We start from the raw sequence: 20,874 nt of genomic DNA on the forward strand, positions 1-20,874 counted from the left end.
ATTTTGGATATATATATATATATATATATATATATATATATATATATATATATATATATATATATATATATATATATATATATATATATATATATATATATATATATATATATATATATATATTATTTATTTATTTATTTATTTATTTATATCGCTTGTTTCAGAAAAAAAAGTTTGCATTATTTATCTTTAATTAATAAAGCGTATATATCGAAATATCGAATTGAAGGCCACAGGAAGAGTTTTATTCATTCTCATACAGAAGTTTTTGAATACATTCTGTTACAAAAGAATATCAAAACAAGTCGGCTAATAAACAGGCACAATTAGCGCCCATCGAAACTCCAACAGATTGTTGGAAGACCTAGTCTACAAAGACTACATGTACCTAGATATTGTTAATGAAGAACTCCAGCACCTTTAAGTATCATCAGAATAAATGTATGTAGAATCAGAATGATTTTGTAGATGACAGAATTTGCAAATTTCCGAGTTCCATTTTGATTGAAGTTGTCTATGATGTCAAAAAACTTGATTTTGGTTTATCTTGAGGAATGGTTGTATAAAGTATATTAAAAACGTCATACGTTTTTGATGCAATTAATTTTGGATTTTGTGATTTTAGATTCTGTGATTTTAATTTTTTGAAAAGGTCTTTTGGAATTTTTGAGAATCTATATTTGATTATTTGATTAACACCATTTCGTGAATAAGTAAGAGCAAAATACGTCCGAAATGTCTTCAGAGAAGTTGATCTTTTTGGAGGAGTAAAGACAGAGGCTTAGTAGAAAATTTGCTGGACCATGCATTGTATCTCTGTAAGGATTTTTTAAATGAATTTTTGGAATCAAATTCACTTTCATTTACTGGAATATCAAAAGTATTTAAAACTGAAAGGTGATATTGAAGAATTTCATCTTTTGAACTGCGATTGCTTGTTGCTTCACATCCCATCCGAGAATTTTTTTTTTTCACTCGTATAGAGATGTCACCATCTTTAGGATGATGTGCTGCATATTTTGATGCAAGGCCTGTCAGTTTGTTAATAAATTAATAAAATTGTAGTTATGAATTATGTAAGTACACTGTCCATAAAGTGTACTAGTATATACATGTAATTGTTACATATAATACATGTAATATTCCGTCTACCTGATCAGTATATAGGGCTCACAGCGGGTGTGACCGGTCGACAGGGGGATGCTTATTCCGGCTAGGGATCCCATTCTGGAATTTCCTTGGGTCCGTGTTTTATGCTCTGTTCGCAGATTTGTATTGTGTGTAAGATTTTTTTTTAGATCGATCACTGTTGGTCATCACCTTTTTCATTTGTAAATTCAGTATATTCAATATTTTTTCTTTATTTTATCTTATTAAACATATGCATCTTCACTTTTTTTTTTAATACAAAACGCAACTGTCAAGCTTATTTTGTGCATAAGTAAGATTTACTGACAATTGTTTCATCTCTATCTCTGTTGACATTTTCACAAAAAACTATACAATCTGTCTTGAGATTTATATTAACAAATATTAAATAATAACAACAAATATTAAATCAGTTTTGCATTCTTAGACGAAGGAACAAGTGAAACGACAGTTGTGTCGCTTAAGATTATTCTTAAGTAAATTTCAAAAAAGGAACGTTATCGTAAGCATCCCTCGTTGTCAGTCTATTGAGGATATTATAACATTTTTATTAATATAGCTTTAACAAAAGTTAAATCATTTCCAAGCCATGGTGCTCATGTATTGTATTAGTTATCCAGGTTCAATCAAAGGTGTACGGGGATTTTACCCCGGGTTGAAATCCATACACCCTGAGGCCTTCGGCCTTGTTCCTTCTTTGTATTCCATACACCCTTGGTTGGACCTGGATAACGAATTTATTTCCTATGTACCCAAATAAATTCTTTAATGCTAAGCTAAGTAGATAAGAGTTATTGACTCCGTCTGGATGGGACACCATTCCATCGCAGTTGACTCCCCGCTTGAGCTGGTACACATGAAATGTAAAGATTCAGCAGTTAACTACTCGCTTGAGCTGGTACACATGAAATGTGAAGATTCAGCTTGGTGCACAGAAACAATGCAGATAACCTGCCTTTTCAAAGGACAACACACAACTTCAAGTGTCCACCATGGGATTTGAACCAGAGATCTTTCATGCATCTACTAAAAAAATACCATGACCACTGAGCCATGTGCTCCTCTACAATGAAAATAGTTACCATGGACAAAAATAATATAAGGCATAGATATTTTTATTGACCTAACCTTGATCACAATTTTATTCAGCACTACCAAGCCACTAGAGAGTTATTTGGCCCAAATTGTGTATATATTTCCAAATTGTCAAAACTTATAGTTAATTATCCAAATTCCAAAAAAAATGTCACAATCGATATCACCATAATCTGAAAAAGAATTCATGGTAAATATTAAGCTAAGAAATTCCATACGAAAATGTGTATCATAAAAAATATCATGAAATAAAAAAAAGTCTCGTTTAAAGTCATCATTTCGTAAGTTCTATGGTCCATACAATGACCTTGTCAGCAAATACAATCTATCATTAAGTCAAATCCTGACTGACGTTTTTCATACTAATTGTTAGGCCATTATTTACACACTGAATTGTGTACAGATCTATTTTGCTCTGCTCCTGATTTGTATTGTTTTAAATGGACGTTTTAGCTTGAATACTGTTCGTTATCTCAATATATATATTTCATTTAAAAGTAGCTGCCTTTATCAGGAGGTGATTAGAGAATGATTAGCGTAAAACATATTATGTAAATAATGTGTGTGAAAAGTTACTTGGGTTATCATTTTGCATTTCTAACTGTCCTAGATACATAAAGTTAAAATTCCCAAAACTTCCTTCTCAAATCAACACAAAACGGCAGTTAAAATAAGGAAGACATAAAAAATGACATAATATTGAAAACTTTTATCTTACCACTTTCAATTTCAAAGCAACAATAATATTTTATAGGCTGTAAGTTGTCTTTTTTATTATCATTGATATCATATGATATGCTTAATTCGATATGATTCTAGATAGAGAACAAACAAAGGAAATCATTTGAATATCGCCAAAGTCAACTGTCCACAACTTGTGAACCTGTATCACATATCATTTGCTGTTTCAATACTGGGTATTTCCTTTTATGCCTCATTTATCATTTTAGCAAGGAGCTGATAATAAAACTTATACCAAGTGAAAGTTTATGTCATACTGTTAGCAGATTCCTGTCTCGAGAAACGTCATGCAAAGCGAAAATATCACCACTACCACTGAGGACATTACTATGATACCTATGTCCACAACAACACATGTTTATGAGAACGCAGCACCTGTGACTCTTCTGTTTATATTCGGAGTGGTTGGAAACGCAATTGCTCTTATAGTTTTGTGCTGCTCTGCCAAAACTCACAAATGGCGCCCGTTTTACAGATTTGTTTGCGGTCTTGCTATCTCCGATGGGGGAGGAATTTTAGCTTCCTATCCCTTTGCAGAATACCGTTACATATCTAAATTCAATTATACCTTTCCAAAGCCATTGTGTGATTACCTAGGCTTCGTATTCATGTTCACACTGATGTCTTCTGCTATGATCGTGTGTTGTATGTCATTTGACCGCTTCTTTGCAACTTTCTATCCATTCCTTTATAACTCTTCTAAGAAAGAACTCCGAACTAATATCACACTCGGAGTTGTATGGTGTTTATCGGGGATCCTCTGCAGTCTTCATCTGTATGGATTTGGATCAAGCAAAAATGTCTATCCTGGTTCGTGGTGTTTTCTGAACTTTATTGAGTTAAAAAATAGCACAATTCACCCAAAGGCAAGAGAGAACATCATATACTCCTACATATATGCCATAACTGGAGTTATAGTTGTCTTTCTGACCATCATAATTAATATGGCGGTTGTGGTCTTCTTCGTCAGGAACAGAATTGTCCAGAGGAAGAGAAGCAGAAAACGAGATCTGCACGTGATTGTATTCCTCCTGGTCATCGTCACGGTGTTCACATCCTGTTGGGCACCTCTTATGGTAAATTTAATTTCAAAAGGGTATGAAAACTTTTTTTATATATATGCATGAAGTTGGTATTTTTACGCAGAATTTGTTTAAGCATTTCTTCAATAGTTATAAGTAGATTCTCCTATGAGGCAATTTCTTTAAACGGCTTAAAAATTATAATATCTCTGTCGTTAAATATAATACGATTTTTAAAGTTTCTTCATGTCCTTTTTTATTTTGTAAAATTCTCGAAGAAATTTATTAGAATGAAGTAGGGGAAAATAACTAAAAGTGATCTATCTAAAAAGAAAATCTACAAACAATATAAATCTGTGAACAGGGCATAAAACGTGGACCCCCTGGAAATTCCAGAGGTGGGATCAGGTCCCAGGAGGAGAAAGCATCAGCTGTTGACCTGTAAAATCCGCCGTGTGCTCAATGTATTATTGATCAAGTAGACGAAGTCAAATTTAGCGCCTAAGCATTGTTTATGATCTAATGAAGGTGTATTTGATAATAAGGTTATTACAACGAGCATAAAATTTACAAAAAAAAAAAAACACAAAAACGAATGAGCTACAAATAAATGTGAACACACCATAAAATATGTATTGTTAACTTTTATCATGCATCAAAATTTTAACAGTGTTCTTTGATAATACAGGTAAACATACTTCAGCATGCTTCTGGTGCTATTGAAGAAGAAGGTAAAACGGAACTTAATCTACTGCGCATGGGCGTCACAAATTCTGTTGTAGATCCATGGATATATATTCTTTTCCGGAAAGAAGTTCTCCTTCTTTTGCTGGGTGGTATGGAACGTTTGGTCGGGAAGAAATTTGAAATCCGCCACGAATTGACCGGAATGTCAGGAACTGGGGATACAAGCAAAGTGTCGGCATCAAACCGTACTCCAAGTACTAAACTATCAGATGACGGCGGGGTATATAAAGGGTCGGCATCAAACCGTTTTTCAAGTACTAAACTATCAGATGACGGCGGGGTATATAAAGGGTCGGCATCAAACCGTTCTTCAAGTACTAAGCTATCAGATGACGGCGGGGTATATAAAGGGTGATGCATAATAAATGGAACATTTTAACATAGAGCATGGCTTTTATGAATAGTTTCTCCTTTATAACTGAAAATATTTATATGAATGATTATTTTAAATTTGAAAGGTAATTTATTTATTTTCTAAATAAAAAAAAATTTAAAAGAATAAAAAGACTGCTATGAATATACCAATTGACTTCTTAATAAATTTGAGATACACTCTATCTAAATACCGTCGCCCGCGTTGCGCAGTGGTTATAGCGCCTGATCTAGAGTCGCAAAGTAAGGAGCTGATCCTTACGTCGCGGGTTCGAATCCACTGCAGGACGTGGAGACCGGTCCTTCGGATGAGACCGTATAAACCGAAGTCTCGTGTCGCAGTAGGTGTTGGCACGAAAAAGATCCCTCACTGCTTAATGGCCCTAAGTGCCGAGTATAGGTATATATTTGCATTCTCCACCGGCAAACAGTGGTGTCTCCATATGAGTGAAAAATTCTTGAGAGGGACGTTAAACAACATTCAAACGTACAAACTATCTAAATATCTCTGACTCAGGATCACGCCTCGTAATGAGAGTAGCTCAGTTTTAAATCAATCCTTGTGTGGAATTGAAAGAAATAACACAAAAAACAAGGAAGGCAAATACATTTTTGTGAACCTTAAGGAAAAAGGTGTTATATATGTAGAGCGTTAAAACAGGATGATCAGTTGCAGGAAATATTTTTTGTGCATTCCATTGATAGGATTTAGCTAAAAAAGACAGTTCTTGGGAAAAGAGTATAATCTTAAGTTCCTTTCTCATAGTGGTTAATAGGTTGACATATATTTCAATCCTGTTTTTAGAGATTGAAAATTATATCTCGTGAAAAACTTTTCCTTGAAGCATTCATGTAGTATTGTGGTTGGATCAAATGATTAGGGTGATTTATTCTGGATATCTCTTCCGGGAATTTATACTACTGGGGCGCTTAGTTAAGTTTACAGGGGTTTTTTTAGCTTTTTAATTAGATTTTAAAAAGTTTTGTTCTAATTTAGTAAGAAAGCTTTCTCATGAAGAGATAAAAGTTATTTGCGTACATTATCATGATAAATTTAAAAGAGAGCAATTAATGTATTATCCGATGATACAAATTTTATTCTGATAAGAATAGAAAGACTGCAATGAGTAACACATCGGCTGACTTTTTTGATATTCAAAATTTATTCTTAAAAAAAGATATCTATCTTCTTATCGAGAAAAACGTTATTTGGTCTTTTGAACAATTGATGAAATATATGGAGTATATAAACAGTATTCAAGCTCAAAAGTCCATTAAACAATACATTTTACGGAGCAGAGCAAACACCGTCCTCTAAAACATCAGAGGTGGGATCAGGTGCCATGGAGGAGTGAGCATCCCCTGCTGACCGGTCACACCCGCCGTGTGCTCCTTGTCATGATCGGGAAATAATGGGAAAATCCATTGACAATTTAGTGTGTAAATAATGGCCTAACAAGTATGAAAAACGTCAGTCAGCATTTGACTTAATGTTTAAGGAATCACCACCTGATAAAGGCAGCTACTCTTAAATGAAATACGTGTATATATTGAGATAACGAACAGTATTCAAGCTCAAACGTCCATTTAAACAATACAAATCAGGAGCAGAGCAAAATAGATCTGTAGGCAATTCAGTGTGTAAATAATGGCCTAACAAATAGCATGAAAAACGTCAGTCAGGATTTGACTTAATGATAGATTGTATTTGCTGACAAGGTCGTTTTATCGACCATAGCACTTACGAGATGACGACTTTAAACGAGACTGCTGATATTCTTGTTTCATCAACTTGTTTGTCAATAACTTTCCTCGTTTTAGATATTGTTCATACATAGATCATGCTCTTGCGTATCGAATCAACTGATATAAACCACGTATGCAGGGTGATGGATATTTATTAAAAGTAAAACAAAACGTGATACTCTTTTCAATTATTATACCTCCCCCCCCCCCCCTTGAAAAGCAGCTTATATATAGTGTTTGGTGTGTTCGTCCGTACGTGTGCCTGTCTGTCCCCACGTCCATTGCTCTTGGTGGTATCCATTTCTTATCTGCAACTCCTTCTAATCCAGTGAATAAAATTTAATGAGTTTTCCAAGAATCTCTGTCACATAGTCCATAGATCACCTCTTATTTTCTGTTTTTATTGGACAGATATTTTTGCTTTACCAAAGCAAAATATGGACCTTGCAAGTCATACAAGGGCGGTGGTATCATTTTGTGAGCCTAGTGCTCACAGTACCTCTAGTTTTAACAAGAAGAAAGGAAAGCACAGATTTTATCAATGAATTATTTGTTTGAAATATGAAATGCTTGGATCGAAATGTTATCAAGCTAACACACAGCTTTTTGTCTGGTCACTGCAATGATCACAACTTACCTATCTCCCTTTTTGATTAATTTTGGAAATTTCGCTGTTAAGAAAATCATAAATACGAGGGATGATCAAAAAGTTCGCGAACTAATTGAATTACTTCCATAAAAGACGTAAAATTAGGTTTCCGTGTTCATTATTTTTTTTAAGTAGTCCTCTCCGATTTTAATGCACATCTGCCGCCGTTCTGCCCATGCGCGAATCACGTGATTCAGGCTATCACGTGACATGCTCCGTAGCGTTCTGTTTCAGAAGCTGAAAGATTTTTCCTCGTCTTATATTTCTTACCATGCAAGTTGTTTTTTAAAACAAGAACAGTCTATTTGTCAGAAATGGCCAAATCTCGGCAATAGGATGGGTGGATAAGGATATCCTTTTCCCAGAATGATCACGGTGAACATCACATCATCTGTCTTGGGAGCGTTGTTTATCCAATGTGGATAAAGAATGGGTTCCTTCTTTTTATCATATCTGATATGTTTAAATTCTTAAGTAAACGAAATTTTAGGGATTTAATAATTATATTATTGTTAAGATATTCAACTATTTTTCTAACTGTAACTCGGCGATCTTTCATAACGGTTGCTCAACTAAGGACACATCTCTTTCCCAGCTTGCTTTCACTGGGCAAAAGAACAAACGTCATTATTAATCATCTCCTTTTCTTCACTAAAACAATCAATCCAATTAATGATTAAACTTCTGGAAAGTCTTTTGTCTTCATAAACCTTGTACAGATTATTATATACTATTGCACAGGAATTTCCAAGATATACCTTAAACTTTACCGCTCTTCGTTACTAGGGTGTGACTGTGTCAACCATTTTTTGTCACGTCACCTACAAATTGACGTCATTTTCACATTGTGAAATCACAAACATTGAGCAAAACATTACATAACATCTGCTATTTATAGAATATGTGTATGACTATATGTGTGCCAAATTTTATTCTGATCTGAATTGTGGTTTTGTAATTATAGAGATAGTTCTCGAACTTTTTGATTACCCCTCGTATACTTGTAGAATTTTTCGGGCACCTTAACCTTTAAAGTAGAAATAACCAGTGGACCATAATTACTGGCAGAACTAAATAGCTCTTTGCTACTTAGTAAGTTTTTGAAAGATATTTCTCTTGAGTTTTCATCTTGTGCAACAAATTCAGTTTTATTTGATTAAAAAAGTATAAATTAATTAAGGGTTTTGAACTTATTCTTACTCTGACAAACAAGAATTGATGTCCACGCACAAAGTATTTTGTTTTGTTTTATTATCGAGTTCAGCAGCTGCCGAACTATTTGTGGTTGTGTTAGAATGTGCAAATTGGGATATGAGACGTTATTTTTTTTTCATTGCTTTCGGTGAAATAATTCCTTATTGATAACATGCATAAATATAACGAATAAAAGTTTTTTTTTTTTCAAAAATTGCTTAATACTAAGTCTAAATGGTTGTTATTATGTTTCAATTTGTTTTTCATTTCTCATCAGATGTTTTTTTTTTTTTTTTAATTTAATGATTGTACAAAAAGTTGTTTCATGAACTGCTCCCAAACATGGGTGTGTTTAATATATAAATAAAACGAAAATAAAAAAAAACTTCTCGCCAATGAATTGCATGTCTATAATATTATCTCATAGATGAAGATATTTTATGATCGTACGTTTAAGAAAACAATTAATCAGAAAACATTTCAATAGCACTTGCATGTAGTTTAGGGTAGCATTGAAAATTATCACCCTCGAAAACCATTGTCAACCTCGCATGCACCCCAGAAAGCAAAATAAAAAAATGAAACAAATAGCGAGGAGGAAATCGATTAATTAATACGTAATTCGATCAAATATGCACCAAAAGTAAAGCAAAGTTTGTTTCCAATCATTTTATCTACTAAAACTAAACACATAAAACTCATGATCGATTTGTTAGCAATGTGAAACCCTACGTCTAAATGATATTAAAAAATCTCCAGCTATTTATCTTGCTTTCTGTCTTGTTCACCTAGCTGAGATAGTAAAAAAAAATCAGATCTCATGATATGATTAACAATAGACATCTGGGAGGGGAGGGGTGGAAATTGTATCAATTATATACATACTATACAACTATACATTTGTTGAAATTGTCATCTGCACCTTTAAACTAGAAATAATCAGATGACCCTTCTTTTCAGGTGATCTACAGTGTTTGTTTCTTTTGTATAAATTGTCTATTGCCTTGATTGTCTGAATAGAAGCGGGAACAGGCAATGTATTTTGGAGATCCTCTAAAATTTTAAAATTATTGGTAATGCTAAGAATCATCTTCAGTCAATCAAAAGCTAAGATTGTTTAGATATCTGTAGGTGCTACAGAAGTTTATTCTGTATCGAGTCGGAATTAAATTGAAAAAAACAACCCACGAATGCTGCCCGGAGCACCTTACATCATGTGCAACATTTCAATGCATTATCACGTCATCTGCCTAAATCGAACTTGACCAGGGATAGTTTGATCTACCCTACCTATATTGGATTCCTAAACATAAAAAAAATCCTTACAAACAGAGTTGCAGGGTCAAGCAAATGCTCTACTAAGCCCCTATCTTTACTACTTACAAAAATATTAACTGCTGTTAACAGACGTACTGTGCTTCAGAATATTCTAGACGTTGTGTAAATCAGATGTGGATTCTCAAAAACTCTAGAGAACTTTTAGAAAATTTAAAATTGCTATTTTTTTTTCAAAAGTCAGTAACATCAAAACATACGACTTTTCAACACTTTATACAACCATTCCTCACGATAAATTCAAAACTAAACTTCTTGATATAATAGATAACTGCTTCTTCAATATAAATGGATCTCTGAAATTTTCCTATCTTGTGATTGGTCATCAACAAAATTACTTTGTTAAAAATCTTTGATTCTATACTCAAGTACTCTGATGTTGATTTTAAAAGGATGCTGGAGTTCCTCATTGACAACATTTATATATTCTTCGGAGACCAGGTCTTCCAACAAACTGCCGGGATTACAATGGGCACGAATTGTACTCCTTTATTACCTGTTTTTATATTCCTATGAAGCAGAATTTATTCAGAAACTTTTGCATAAGAATAAAAAAAACACTTACTGTAGCCTTCAACCCGACATTTAGATACATCAAAAATGTATTATTAATTAAGAATAGTTACTTTCATTCATATGTTGATTCGAAATATCCCAGTGAACTTGAAATAAAAGACACCACAGAGTCTGCCACATCTGTTTTATATTTTGACTATAGACAATAAGGGTTAACTAACAAGTAAATTGTATGACAAACGAGATGACTTCAGCTTTTCCATCGTCAAATTTCCTTATTTATGTAGTAATATCCCGTTATCACCTGCATATGGGTTTACACCTCCCATCTTAATCGATACTCAAGCACATGCCCCGAGTACAATCACTTTTTAAACCGATGCAGACTACTGACAGATAAGTTGGGTCGTATTTTGGTCGCTTTGTTTCACAACAATTGTTAGGCCTTTGTTTTTATACTGAATTTGACTACTGAATGTCCGTCTATCTGATCAATACATAGGGCTCACGGCGGGTGTGACCGGTCAACAGGGGATGCTTACTCTTTCTAGGCACCTGGTCCCACCGCTGAAATTTCCCGAGGTCTGTATTTATGCCCTCTTCACAGAATTGTATTGTTCATGGATATATTTTGAGACCACTATTCTTTATCTTCACCCTTTTCACTTAGAAGCAATATCCGTCAAACTTGTTGTGGTAGCCCTGATTTTGAACTTGCACGCCCGCTATTAAAACTTATGATAACGCTATGGAATATTTACCCACCTCTGACTTTCACGGCCAGAGGTATCATGGGCAGTAAGTAAGTAAATCTGACTTATTTATAAAAATCTTAAAGTAAGAGGTCTCTGGGGGGAAACATGAAAATCCATCTTTAAAAATATGTTTGCTTGCCCTCTTTAGACTCAGGATAAAAAAACAGGGTAGGTAAGTAGGGGAATTTTTTTCATTTTCAAAAATTTACAATGTGAAGTTTAAATAATTATTAATTGGGTGAGAAATTTTCGTAATGAATAAAAAATGTTCCCTGGAGATTAAAACATGTTTTAGTCGGGCCATTTTTAGTCAGTCAGTCGGGAGAAGGCCAATAAACAATTTTTTAAAGAATTTTAGTTATGAAGACACTAGGTCAGTAGGACACGTGGAGGGGTACTAGCATATTGATTTGATACCCAGTCAGTTGTTTACGTGGAGGGGGTATATTAACAATATCCTGTTAGAAGGCAGCATGATACGGTTTTATATAATATTCTGTTCGACCAGTGAAATTTGAAGTTTTTCATCAGAGACAGGCTAATGTATGGTCAGTATGAGACATCGGGGTTTTTTTTTGGGGGGGGGGTGTTTTTGTTTGCTTGTTTGGTTTTTTTGGGGGGGGGGTTTGGTTTTTTTTTTTTGGGGGGGGGGGGGGTTGGGGTTTTTTGGGGGTTTTTTTGTTTTTTTTTTTTTTGTTTTTTTTTTTTTTTGGGGGGGGGGGGTTGGGTTTTTTTTTTGTAAATAGAAATCACGAAACAGGTCATAGGAGATCGAAAAAAAGAAATAATTTTCTGGTTTATTCAAAGAAACTAACGAAAGGAACACCAAGGCCTCAGGTCTTCTATAACCGTGATATCTTAGAGTTCGCAAGCAAGAGTTATTTAGCCAGGCAAGTAACTAAAATTTTACAAATCATAGGTACTTTTAATATATAATTGGTTGATTACACCTCAACAGGTATGACATTTACAACTAGGTATCATACAGTATCCGGTAACTACATGACTAATTTACTGATGAAACACAACTCTCATAATGAGATATGTAGGTAACGAACAGTATTCAAGCTCATAGTCCATTTAAACAATGCAGATTAAGAGTAGAGCAAACACGGGCCTCCAAAAACATGGCGGGACCAGGTGCCATGGAGGAGTAAGCATCCCCTGCCGACCGGTCACACCCGCCGTGTGCTCCTTGTCATGATCGGGAAAAATTATATATAAAATCAGTAGAAATTTCAGTGTATAAATAATGGTCTAACATCTAGTATGATAAATGTCAGTCAGGATTTGACCCAATGATAGGTTGTATTTGCTGACAAGGTCATTGTATCGACCATAGAACTTGCGAAATTATGACTTCAAACGAGACTGTTGAAATCCTGGGTAATTCATTTTGATTGTAGGGAATATTAAATAAAAAATATTTAAAATTGATATATGGTTTTGAAGAATTTTTTCCTTAGATGTGTTTGTTTGTTTTTTTGTTGTTTAACATCCCTCTCGAGAATTTTTCACACATATGGAGACGCCACCACTTGCCGGTTTAAGGCTGCAAATTTCGACCAATACTCAGCACTTAGGTCCATTGAGCAATTACGGATATTTTTTGTGCCAGCACCTACTGCGAGAAAAGACCTCGGTTCATAAGGTCTCATCCGAAGGACAGGCCTCCACGTCCCGGTGTTGATTCGAACCGACGACGTAATATATATATATCGACTCCTAAACATCGCGATTCTAGAGCAAACGCTTTCACCACAGCGCCACCCGAGCGACTCTCTTTAGATGTGAATTTAACCAATAAGATCACAATTTTTCTGACATAAGGATTTCATAAACGAACTCACAATAAACAGGGTACATATTGACGAGTTATACTTGTAATAAATGATTCATTCCTGAAGGCAGCTAAACACATCCCAGCATAATAACTTGTAATTAATTAGTTATGCTAAAATGACAGGTTTGTAGTATTCACACTTCCTTGTCATATTTTACTAATGGAATGTTTATGATTAATCACGCAGATTTTCGATATTGCACGGCTGTTCGTGGCTGATTGCTTACAATACTGTCACTGTGCTTTTTGAACTACTTGCTTGCTTGTCTCGTAATTCGACAGTATGATACTGAAAGATCACCAACTGGATTACACCTATCTTATCTCAGAAATGATATTGTCTCTAGACTTCGTTTTGCTTTCTTCCTTATAATATTTCATGCATGATAAACGAATGCTTCAAAAACACTTTGTTGTCCATTATGCGTTTTTATACTTTATATCATCAATTTTGCCACACCTTATATTCACGAGAAATTTGTTTCTGATCTATTATCACGAATGTTTGGTCGCCCGCGTGGCGCAGTGGTAGAGCGTCTGCTCTAGAGTCGCGGAGTAAAGAGTTGATCCTTACATCGCGGGTTCGAATCCCACTGTGGGACGTGGAGACCGGTCCTTTGGATGAGACCGTATAAACAGAGGTCCCGTGTCGCAGTAGGTGCTGGCACGAAAAAGATCCCTCACTGCTCAATGGCCCTGAGTGCCGAGCATAGGTCAAAATTTGCAGCTCTCTACCGGTAAGTGGTGGCGTCTCCATATGAGTGAAAAATTCTCGAGAGGGACGTTAAACAACAAACAAACAAACAAACGAATGTTTGTTGTTTGTTGTTGTATTATCTTAAATGAAAACAAGTCTACGTGAGAATGACATTTTTTGCGAGCAGTCGCTCTTGCGTAATTAACACAAAAATAATGTTTTCACGAATAAAACATGATTTACCGTATTATTATAAAGAGACTTACATGACATGAGTATTTCTGATGGATCATATCCTGTTACACTATATTGAGTAGAGCTATATTTTAGTCCTCATATGTTAGGCTGCCTTTAAATTACTACAGTGACTTTACGTTTTAGTAAAATTTAGGAAAAAAAACTTGAATGGAAAATCTATTAGATTTGTATTTGATTTGTGAAGACTTAAACAGTTTTATTTGCTTGTTTTTTTCATGGTCTTGTGTTATCTTCTGTTCATATCAGAATGGTGTCTCAGCAAGAGTTAAAATTCGTTAGAAATGGTTTCCGAATCTTAATAACTCTAGATTGGGTCTGCAAGGAAATTATGGCGACGCAGGCTCTTTCCTGTTTTGTTAATAGCGATTCTCTGTAACCACTTAAACTTCTTTGCCACGCATGGTCACCGATTTTGATGAAACTTTGCCCATTATTACAACTTGACATCAGAAACATATATCAAATAAAATTTCGTTGCTATGTGTCTTGGTTGCCATGGTAACAGCCAGAAAAGTTGAAAAAATTGAGATTTTCAGCTACTTTGAATCTTTATTAAGCCTTAATAAAGAATAAGAATAACAAACAAACCATTCTCTCCAAAACCTGACACCTTGTTGCCACTTATGCTAAAAAGAAACTATTTAGAATTTATCTCTAAGTAAGAGGTAACCATGGGTACATTTGGAATACATTTTAGATGCTGAAAAATGCAGAAAAAAGCTAAATATTCACTAATGATAGGTGTTAAATGATCAAACTCAATCAACAACCTAAGAAAAAACAATAAAAATATTTGATCTTAAGTAATTAGGTATTGGCAATATTATTCTAAAAATAACTTTCATGGTTGCCATGGTAACACAGTGTTACCATCCAAAATGTGTTGCTAAGATTGGGTTAATGCTACTATCTTCAGGAAAAACAATAAATTTCATGACTGGCACATATATATCCTTAGGACCTTGCAACACCGACAACATAAGAAAAATTGGGATTAATTGTTACTTTGCAGTGTAACCATGGAAACAATGTACCAGTTGTTTAAAGTGATATTTTTTTGCTGCCTTAGGAATTAACTTACCTTTTATTCAAGAAACATATTATTTGACTCACCTTGAATAGTACTTACCTGGTAAAACTAAAGTTGAATATCATATATTGATAACGTTTGTTGAAAAATACAACACTGTTGCTATGGTAACCAAGAAGGGAAAATGTTCGATTTTGTTAATTTTATATCAATATTAAACCCTATGTGCCAGCTTTTTGCATCCAGTTAGAGATTGGGTGGCAGTCAAAATTGAAAGTCAGGTTAGTTGTTCATAATTACCAATCATAAAAGTTTTGGGAATCTACATACAAGGGTACGTATCCAAGGAAACAGAATATTTTTCAGATTTTTATGCATATTTTTTCGGCTTATTTCCATAGCAACGCTCTATTCAAAGAATTGAATTTGCATTTTTTGAAATGTGAGAATTAGGGTCACATGAACATCTTTAAAAATTGATCATTAGTTATATAGAAATATGCTTTTTAAAAAGATAAGATTAGATTTAATCACTAAGAGAGTAAATTTAAAATCCCTTCTTGGTATTAAAACCATAGCAACCATTTCCAACCTATAAGAAATATCATATTTCTTCCATGGTATATGTTACAAGGATCTTTTGTCTATTATTTGCTTGTATTTCAACCTATATTTTTTTTTATTCTTAAGTGTATGATGTTATAAAATTAATTGAGCAAAATTATTACTTTTGAATACTTTGTTTCCATAGTAACGTATGTAATAGTTGATTTACCAAACATGTTTATCATGCATTTAATACATCAGGCCTTCAACTTTCAGAAACAATCATTACCACTTGTTTGCTTTGCTGCAAACGTTAACTGTGGGACTCTGAACATGTTGAAAAATGCCATTTTTCAATCTTTAGGACATGTTGCCATGGTAACCATGTCACGTAGCAACCAATTTCTGCCTGATTTAAGTTTACGGTATCAAAGACTTTTATCATAGAGACTTTGGAGAAATTCTGAGACTATGCGTGCCACAGCTTCTATATAAAAGTTCAAGTCGTTACAGAGAATGGCTCTTTAAAATTCTGTCGCGGCTATTGGTATTGCATCGGAATTGGTAAAGATATATGTAAAGTCTGTACCAGAAGGGTAACAGCTGTTAATATTTGTGTAGTTTATAAAAGGTGCTGAAATCTTATCAACTCTCAGCATATTATGATGACTTGGCAAAATAATTTAGAATCATGTTTTACTAATTACACTAGAAAAGAAAATTTCAACATCAGCTTTTCAATGAATAGCTTTCCAAAGTTAATTAATAGATTATTGTTAGCAAACTTCCGCATTTTTGTTAAAATTTGTTAAAACAACAGTTTAATTTGATGAAAAAGTTTTGAGATCGATAGACCTTGTTTGCTCAAGTCAGCTTTAGACCAATAGTTCACTGTGCACAATGTAATTAAAGACCTGTATAAAAAGCACACCTTCATGTTTGACCTTTCTATGTCAGTACTACTAACTGCTTACAGTGACTGGCTGATAATTTTTTTTCTTTTTTTTAATTTTTGAAATATGCCTACAGGAAATATCAGAGACACTAAAATCTAGTTACCATGGGTAATGTAAGTGTACGGGATGCAAAAGATAACAACAACAGTTCAGAATCTATTGTAACTTCCGATGAGACCACCTCTCCATACCTCCACCTCTCCACCTCACAGAATCTGACTACCACCACACATGTTTACGAAAACATCGTTCCAGTAACTCTTCTGTTCGTTTTTGGAGTTGTTGGTAACGCCATAGCTCTATTTGTTTTGTGCTATTCTGCAAAGAATCACAAATGGCGTCCGTTCTATAGACTGGTGTGTGGACTAGCTATTTCTGATGGCGGGGGAATTCTTGCGTCTTATCCGTTCGCAGAGTACCGCTATGTTTCCAATTTCGAGTACAACTTTCCAAAAGCTCTGTGTGATTACTTGGGCTTTGTTTTCATGTTCACACTAATGTCGTCTGCTATGATCGTCTGTTGCATGTCGTTTGATCGGTTCTTTGCCATATTCTTTCCATTTCTTTACAACACACCGACAAAGGAACGCCGAGTGATGGTTATGCTGGGATGTGTTTGGCTGCTTTCTGGAATCATCAGCTCCCTACATCTGTATGGTTTAGGTGCCAGTAAAAACTACTATCCAGGTTCCTGGTGTTTTCTTGACTTTATTGACTTGTCAACAAATGCTAAAGTGATATACTCCTACATCTATGCGACCACAGGGGCAGTAGTTGTCATTTTGACTATACTTATAAACTTTCTTGTGATAGTCTTCTTCATCAAGAATAAGTTCAAAAAGGCTGTTGCCAAGAGCAATAGGAACGACCTTCCGGTTGTCCTCTTTCTGTTGATGATTGTGACAGTCTTTACTTCCTGTTGGGCTCCGCTTATGGTGAGAAAGATAATGCACTTTCAATTCCATTATTTTAAGTCAATACAAAATGTCTGAAGTGTATCAAACTAAAACGATTGTAGTTTTTTTTTCAGTCCAAAAAAAATTATTCAATGTAATTATAAAATTTACACCAAAGGAAATTTCACCGAATGAAGAGTTTTACAGGGAAAATAGAATGGTTATAATCTAATAAAAATTCAATGACTCCAGAACATAAAAATAATACAGTAATAATACAGTGATAATTTTTTTCTATGCATAATTAATCATTACAAACGGTCTCTAGCTTGCAGGAGAATTCTAGAATATTCTTCATTTTCAGATTGTCTATATTCTTCAAAGTTTCTTGAAGGTCTTGTAATGTCCAAATTAAAATAGTAAACAAAAGCTTAATTTCTGAAAAATGATACTTTGTTAGCAGGCAGACTTATACCGAAGGTAAAAGACATTAGCACAAAATGATTTATGTCATCCATTTTAAAACGAACTTGCGCTTACAAAAAAACAACAACACATTTTTAGTCTACATACCTGTCTTTGAAATCAGTTTCATTTAATTCACTGTATCTTAATGATTATTTTTAGAAAAGCCGTTTTAGTCATATCCTGATGAGCCTTTTCTTGAAATCTTCTTAAAAAACATTCATACTTGCCGTGTGTGACTGTTTTAAATCTATCCTATATCTTTTTCCTATAAATAATTTTTTCTGCTGCAAGATTTTCACAATTCTTTTTTGTATTTACCGGACTGCAAACAAAACAGACATTTTCTTGGTTTGAAAATGGCTAACCATATTGAGTTTCTTTGCTGGAAAATTTAATTATATATATATGTTCCTTGTTCCATATTTGAAACAGTCAATCGGGTCAAGTTAAAAATAATGTTTGTTTGCCCTCTCCCGACTAAGGATTGAAAAAAAAAATGGGTCGGTAGGTAGGTGAGAAATTTTTATCTCAGAAAATTTCAATTTCAATGCTAAATTTCAAAAATCTATTTTCCAGAATACATAAAAAAAAAAATAATTACTTCGTGGAGGTTAAAAAAATCTTGAGTCGGGCTATTTTTAGCCAGTCTGTCGGAAGAGGGCAACCAAACAATTTTTTTAAAGGTGGCCGGTTGAAGTGTTGTTATTTTAAGCATTGCTGAAATGTAGTATTACTTCTATTTTTACAGGTGAATATTTTCCAGCATGCTACTTTTTTTACCAGCGGACAGGGTAAAACAGAGCTGACTTTTCTGCGTATGGGCGTGACAAATTCCGTGATAGACCCATGGATCTACATTTTATTTCGAAAGGAAGTGTTTATCATGTTGATGAATATTATACATCGTTTACTTGGAAGACAGAAGGACACAAAGAACAATGACAGCATTTCAGAAATGAAATCAAAAACAACGGTTGCCTAGTGTTATCAGCAATCAGGCCATGCCAAATAAAAATGTTGAATTAACTGCCGAGATAAACATCAAAAAATCAATTTGTTTCTATTAGTACATCCTATTACCAAATTGTTTTATAGCAATAGCGGTCACTAGTTAGAAAATGGAATAATTTCCTGACAGTAATAGTTTCACACTAATTTACTGTATGATTTACATACCGAGAAATGAATACCGGTATTTCCTCAATGTTAGTATGTCACTGCTAAATAGAAATAGTATTTCATGTTGTGTTTTTTATGCTAGACATCGCAAATGTCCTCATTTGTAGCATTAAATCATTTAATGATTAAAAAAAAAGCAAGTGAAATATGTGAACCTGAAGTACAGATCAATGGTAAGTGGCTACACTAAAGACCAAAATCATAATTTGTTATCTTAACATGCACTGAACTAAGAAGCCAACTGTATAAATCACTGGATTAACCACCACCACTACCCCACCACCCCCCAAAAAAACAACCCATGAAATAAAAAAAACGAACATCACAGTTCATTCCATGAAGATGTATTTAACGCAATGCACAAAATAATAAATCAACCATGCAAGGTTATGAATTAGGGACTGAAAATATCTTTCAGGCTCAGAGGTGCAGATAAATGTACTCTATTACGGACGTGTCTAGGACAATGGACAGTTATAACCCTGGACACAGCAGACTTGAGACAAGATACCAAGTAACAGTAAGCATTCCCTGTCTACCATTCATCCCAACCGTGAGCCTCGGGAATCCACAGGCAGGTTAGTTTTAAAGCAATGGCCTGGCAATTAATATAAAACATGCACGTCAAAATTCGACCCAACAATAGGTCGTTTTGCAAACAAAATCATTATAAGGCCCTTTGAATTTTCGAAATGCTAAATGAAACTGTTGGAAACCCTGTAGCTTCAGGATAGCCTGCCCTGGTTGAAAATCTGATTGTACACAGAACATGTCTTGTGTACTAAATCACATTGGATACATGGAGGAATTTTGCTACATAAAAAGGGAAGTTTGCGATGGAAAAGCTGAAGTCAACCCGTTTGTCATATAGATTGCTTGTTTTTGCCGTTAATGTCTATATTCAGTAAGACATCCAAAATATGAAGCATATATAGCCGACCTTTTGGTGTCTTTTATATTTAGTTGACTAGGATATCTCGATTTTACATATGAATTAAAATTAATATTGTAAATTAATAAAACGTCATCGATATACAAAAACAGATCAACTAACACAGGAGTACGAGTTTTGGCCTTAGGAATTTCAACTGACTGTATATAGTTCTGGTCTCAGAAGACTACATCAAATGTTCAATGAAATAATGTAATAATCATTTTTTAACGTTGAAAGTGATCCATTGGTCTCAATAATTATAACATATTTACTTTTTGTAAATACGTATGTGGAAAACTATCAAGGAACTGAATCTTTGGGTACGTGCAAAGTCCATATGATTTTATCGAAAACATAGTATGCTATGATTTGTTGTTTTAAACATACATTTTTTTACCTATCATGATTTTAATTAGCAAACTGTTAAATTTTCTAAAAGAATACAAATATATTTTGCAATGTGATATGACTGAAAAGACATGAGAGGATATTTCACCTAATGGGTCTAAAGACCATTATGACAGCACCCTGATATATTGTAATCTTATATTATACTAGACGGACAATTTAACTTCAATAAATTGCAGGATTGTAAAGAAATGGACGGACAAGTTTATATATATTAAACCATGCCTTTGCCCTAAAATGATTTTTACAAAATGGTCATTATACCCTTTTACTTTAGATAAGTCAGAACAAATATCATCTAATCAAACAAAGTGGAAAATGTCATTAAATTCAAGAGA

General features: G+C 34.1%; 2 protein-coding genes across 2 annotated transcripts; both read left to right on the forward strand.

Annotated features, from left to right (window-relative positions):
• Positions 1 to 3,272: 3,272 nt before the first annotated feature.
• LOC133174940 (prostaglandin E2 receptor EP4 subtype-like) lies at positions 3,273 to 5,109 on the forward strand. The gene is made up of 2 exons (XM_061310033.1): positions 3,273 to 4,061; positions 4,696 to 5,109. The coding sequence occupies exons 1-2, from the start codon at positions 3,273 to 3,275 to the stop codon at positions 5,107 to 5,109; spliced, it is 1,203 nt and encodes a 400-aa protein (XP_061166017.1).
• Positions 5,110 to 16,755: 11,646 nt separating this feature from the next.
• On the forward strand, positions 16,756 to 18,997 carry LOC133174941 (prostaglandin E2 receptor EP4 subtype-like). Its single transcript, XM_061310034.1, has 2 exons — positions 16,756 to 17,586; positions 18,764 to 18,997. Exons 1-2 carry the CDS (start codon positions 16,756 to 16,758, stop codon positions 18,995 to 18,997), a joined length of 1,065 nt encoding a protein of 354 aa, XP_061166018.1.
• The last annotated feature ends 1,877 nt before the right edge of the window (positions 18,998 to 20,874 follow it).

Source organism: Saccostrea echinata, unplaced genomic scaffold, assembly GCF_033153115.1.
Source record: "Saccostrea echinata isolate AGI-Se365-2 ecotype Australia unplaced genomic scaffold, CSIRO_AGI_Sech_v1 ptg000060l, whole genome shotgun sequence".
Taxonomy (NCBI): Eukaryota; Metazoa; Mollusca; class Bivalvia; order Ostreida; family Ostreidae; genus Saccostrea; species Saccostrea echinata.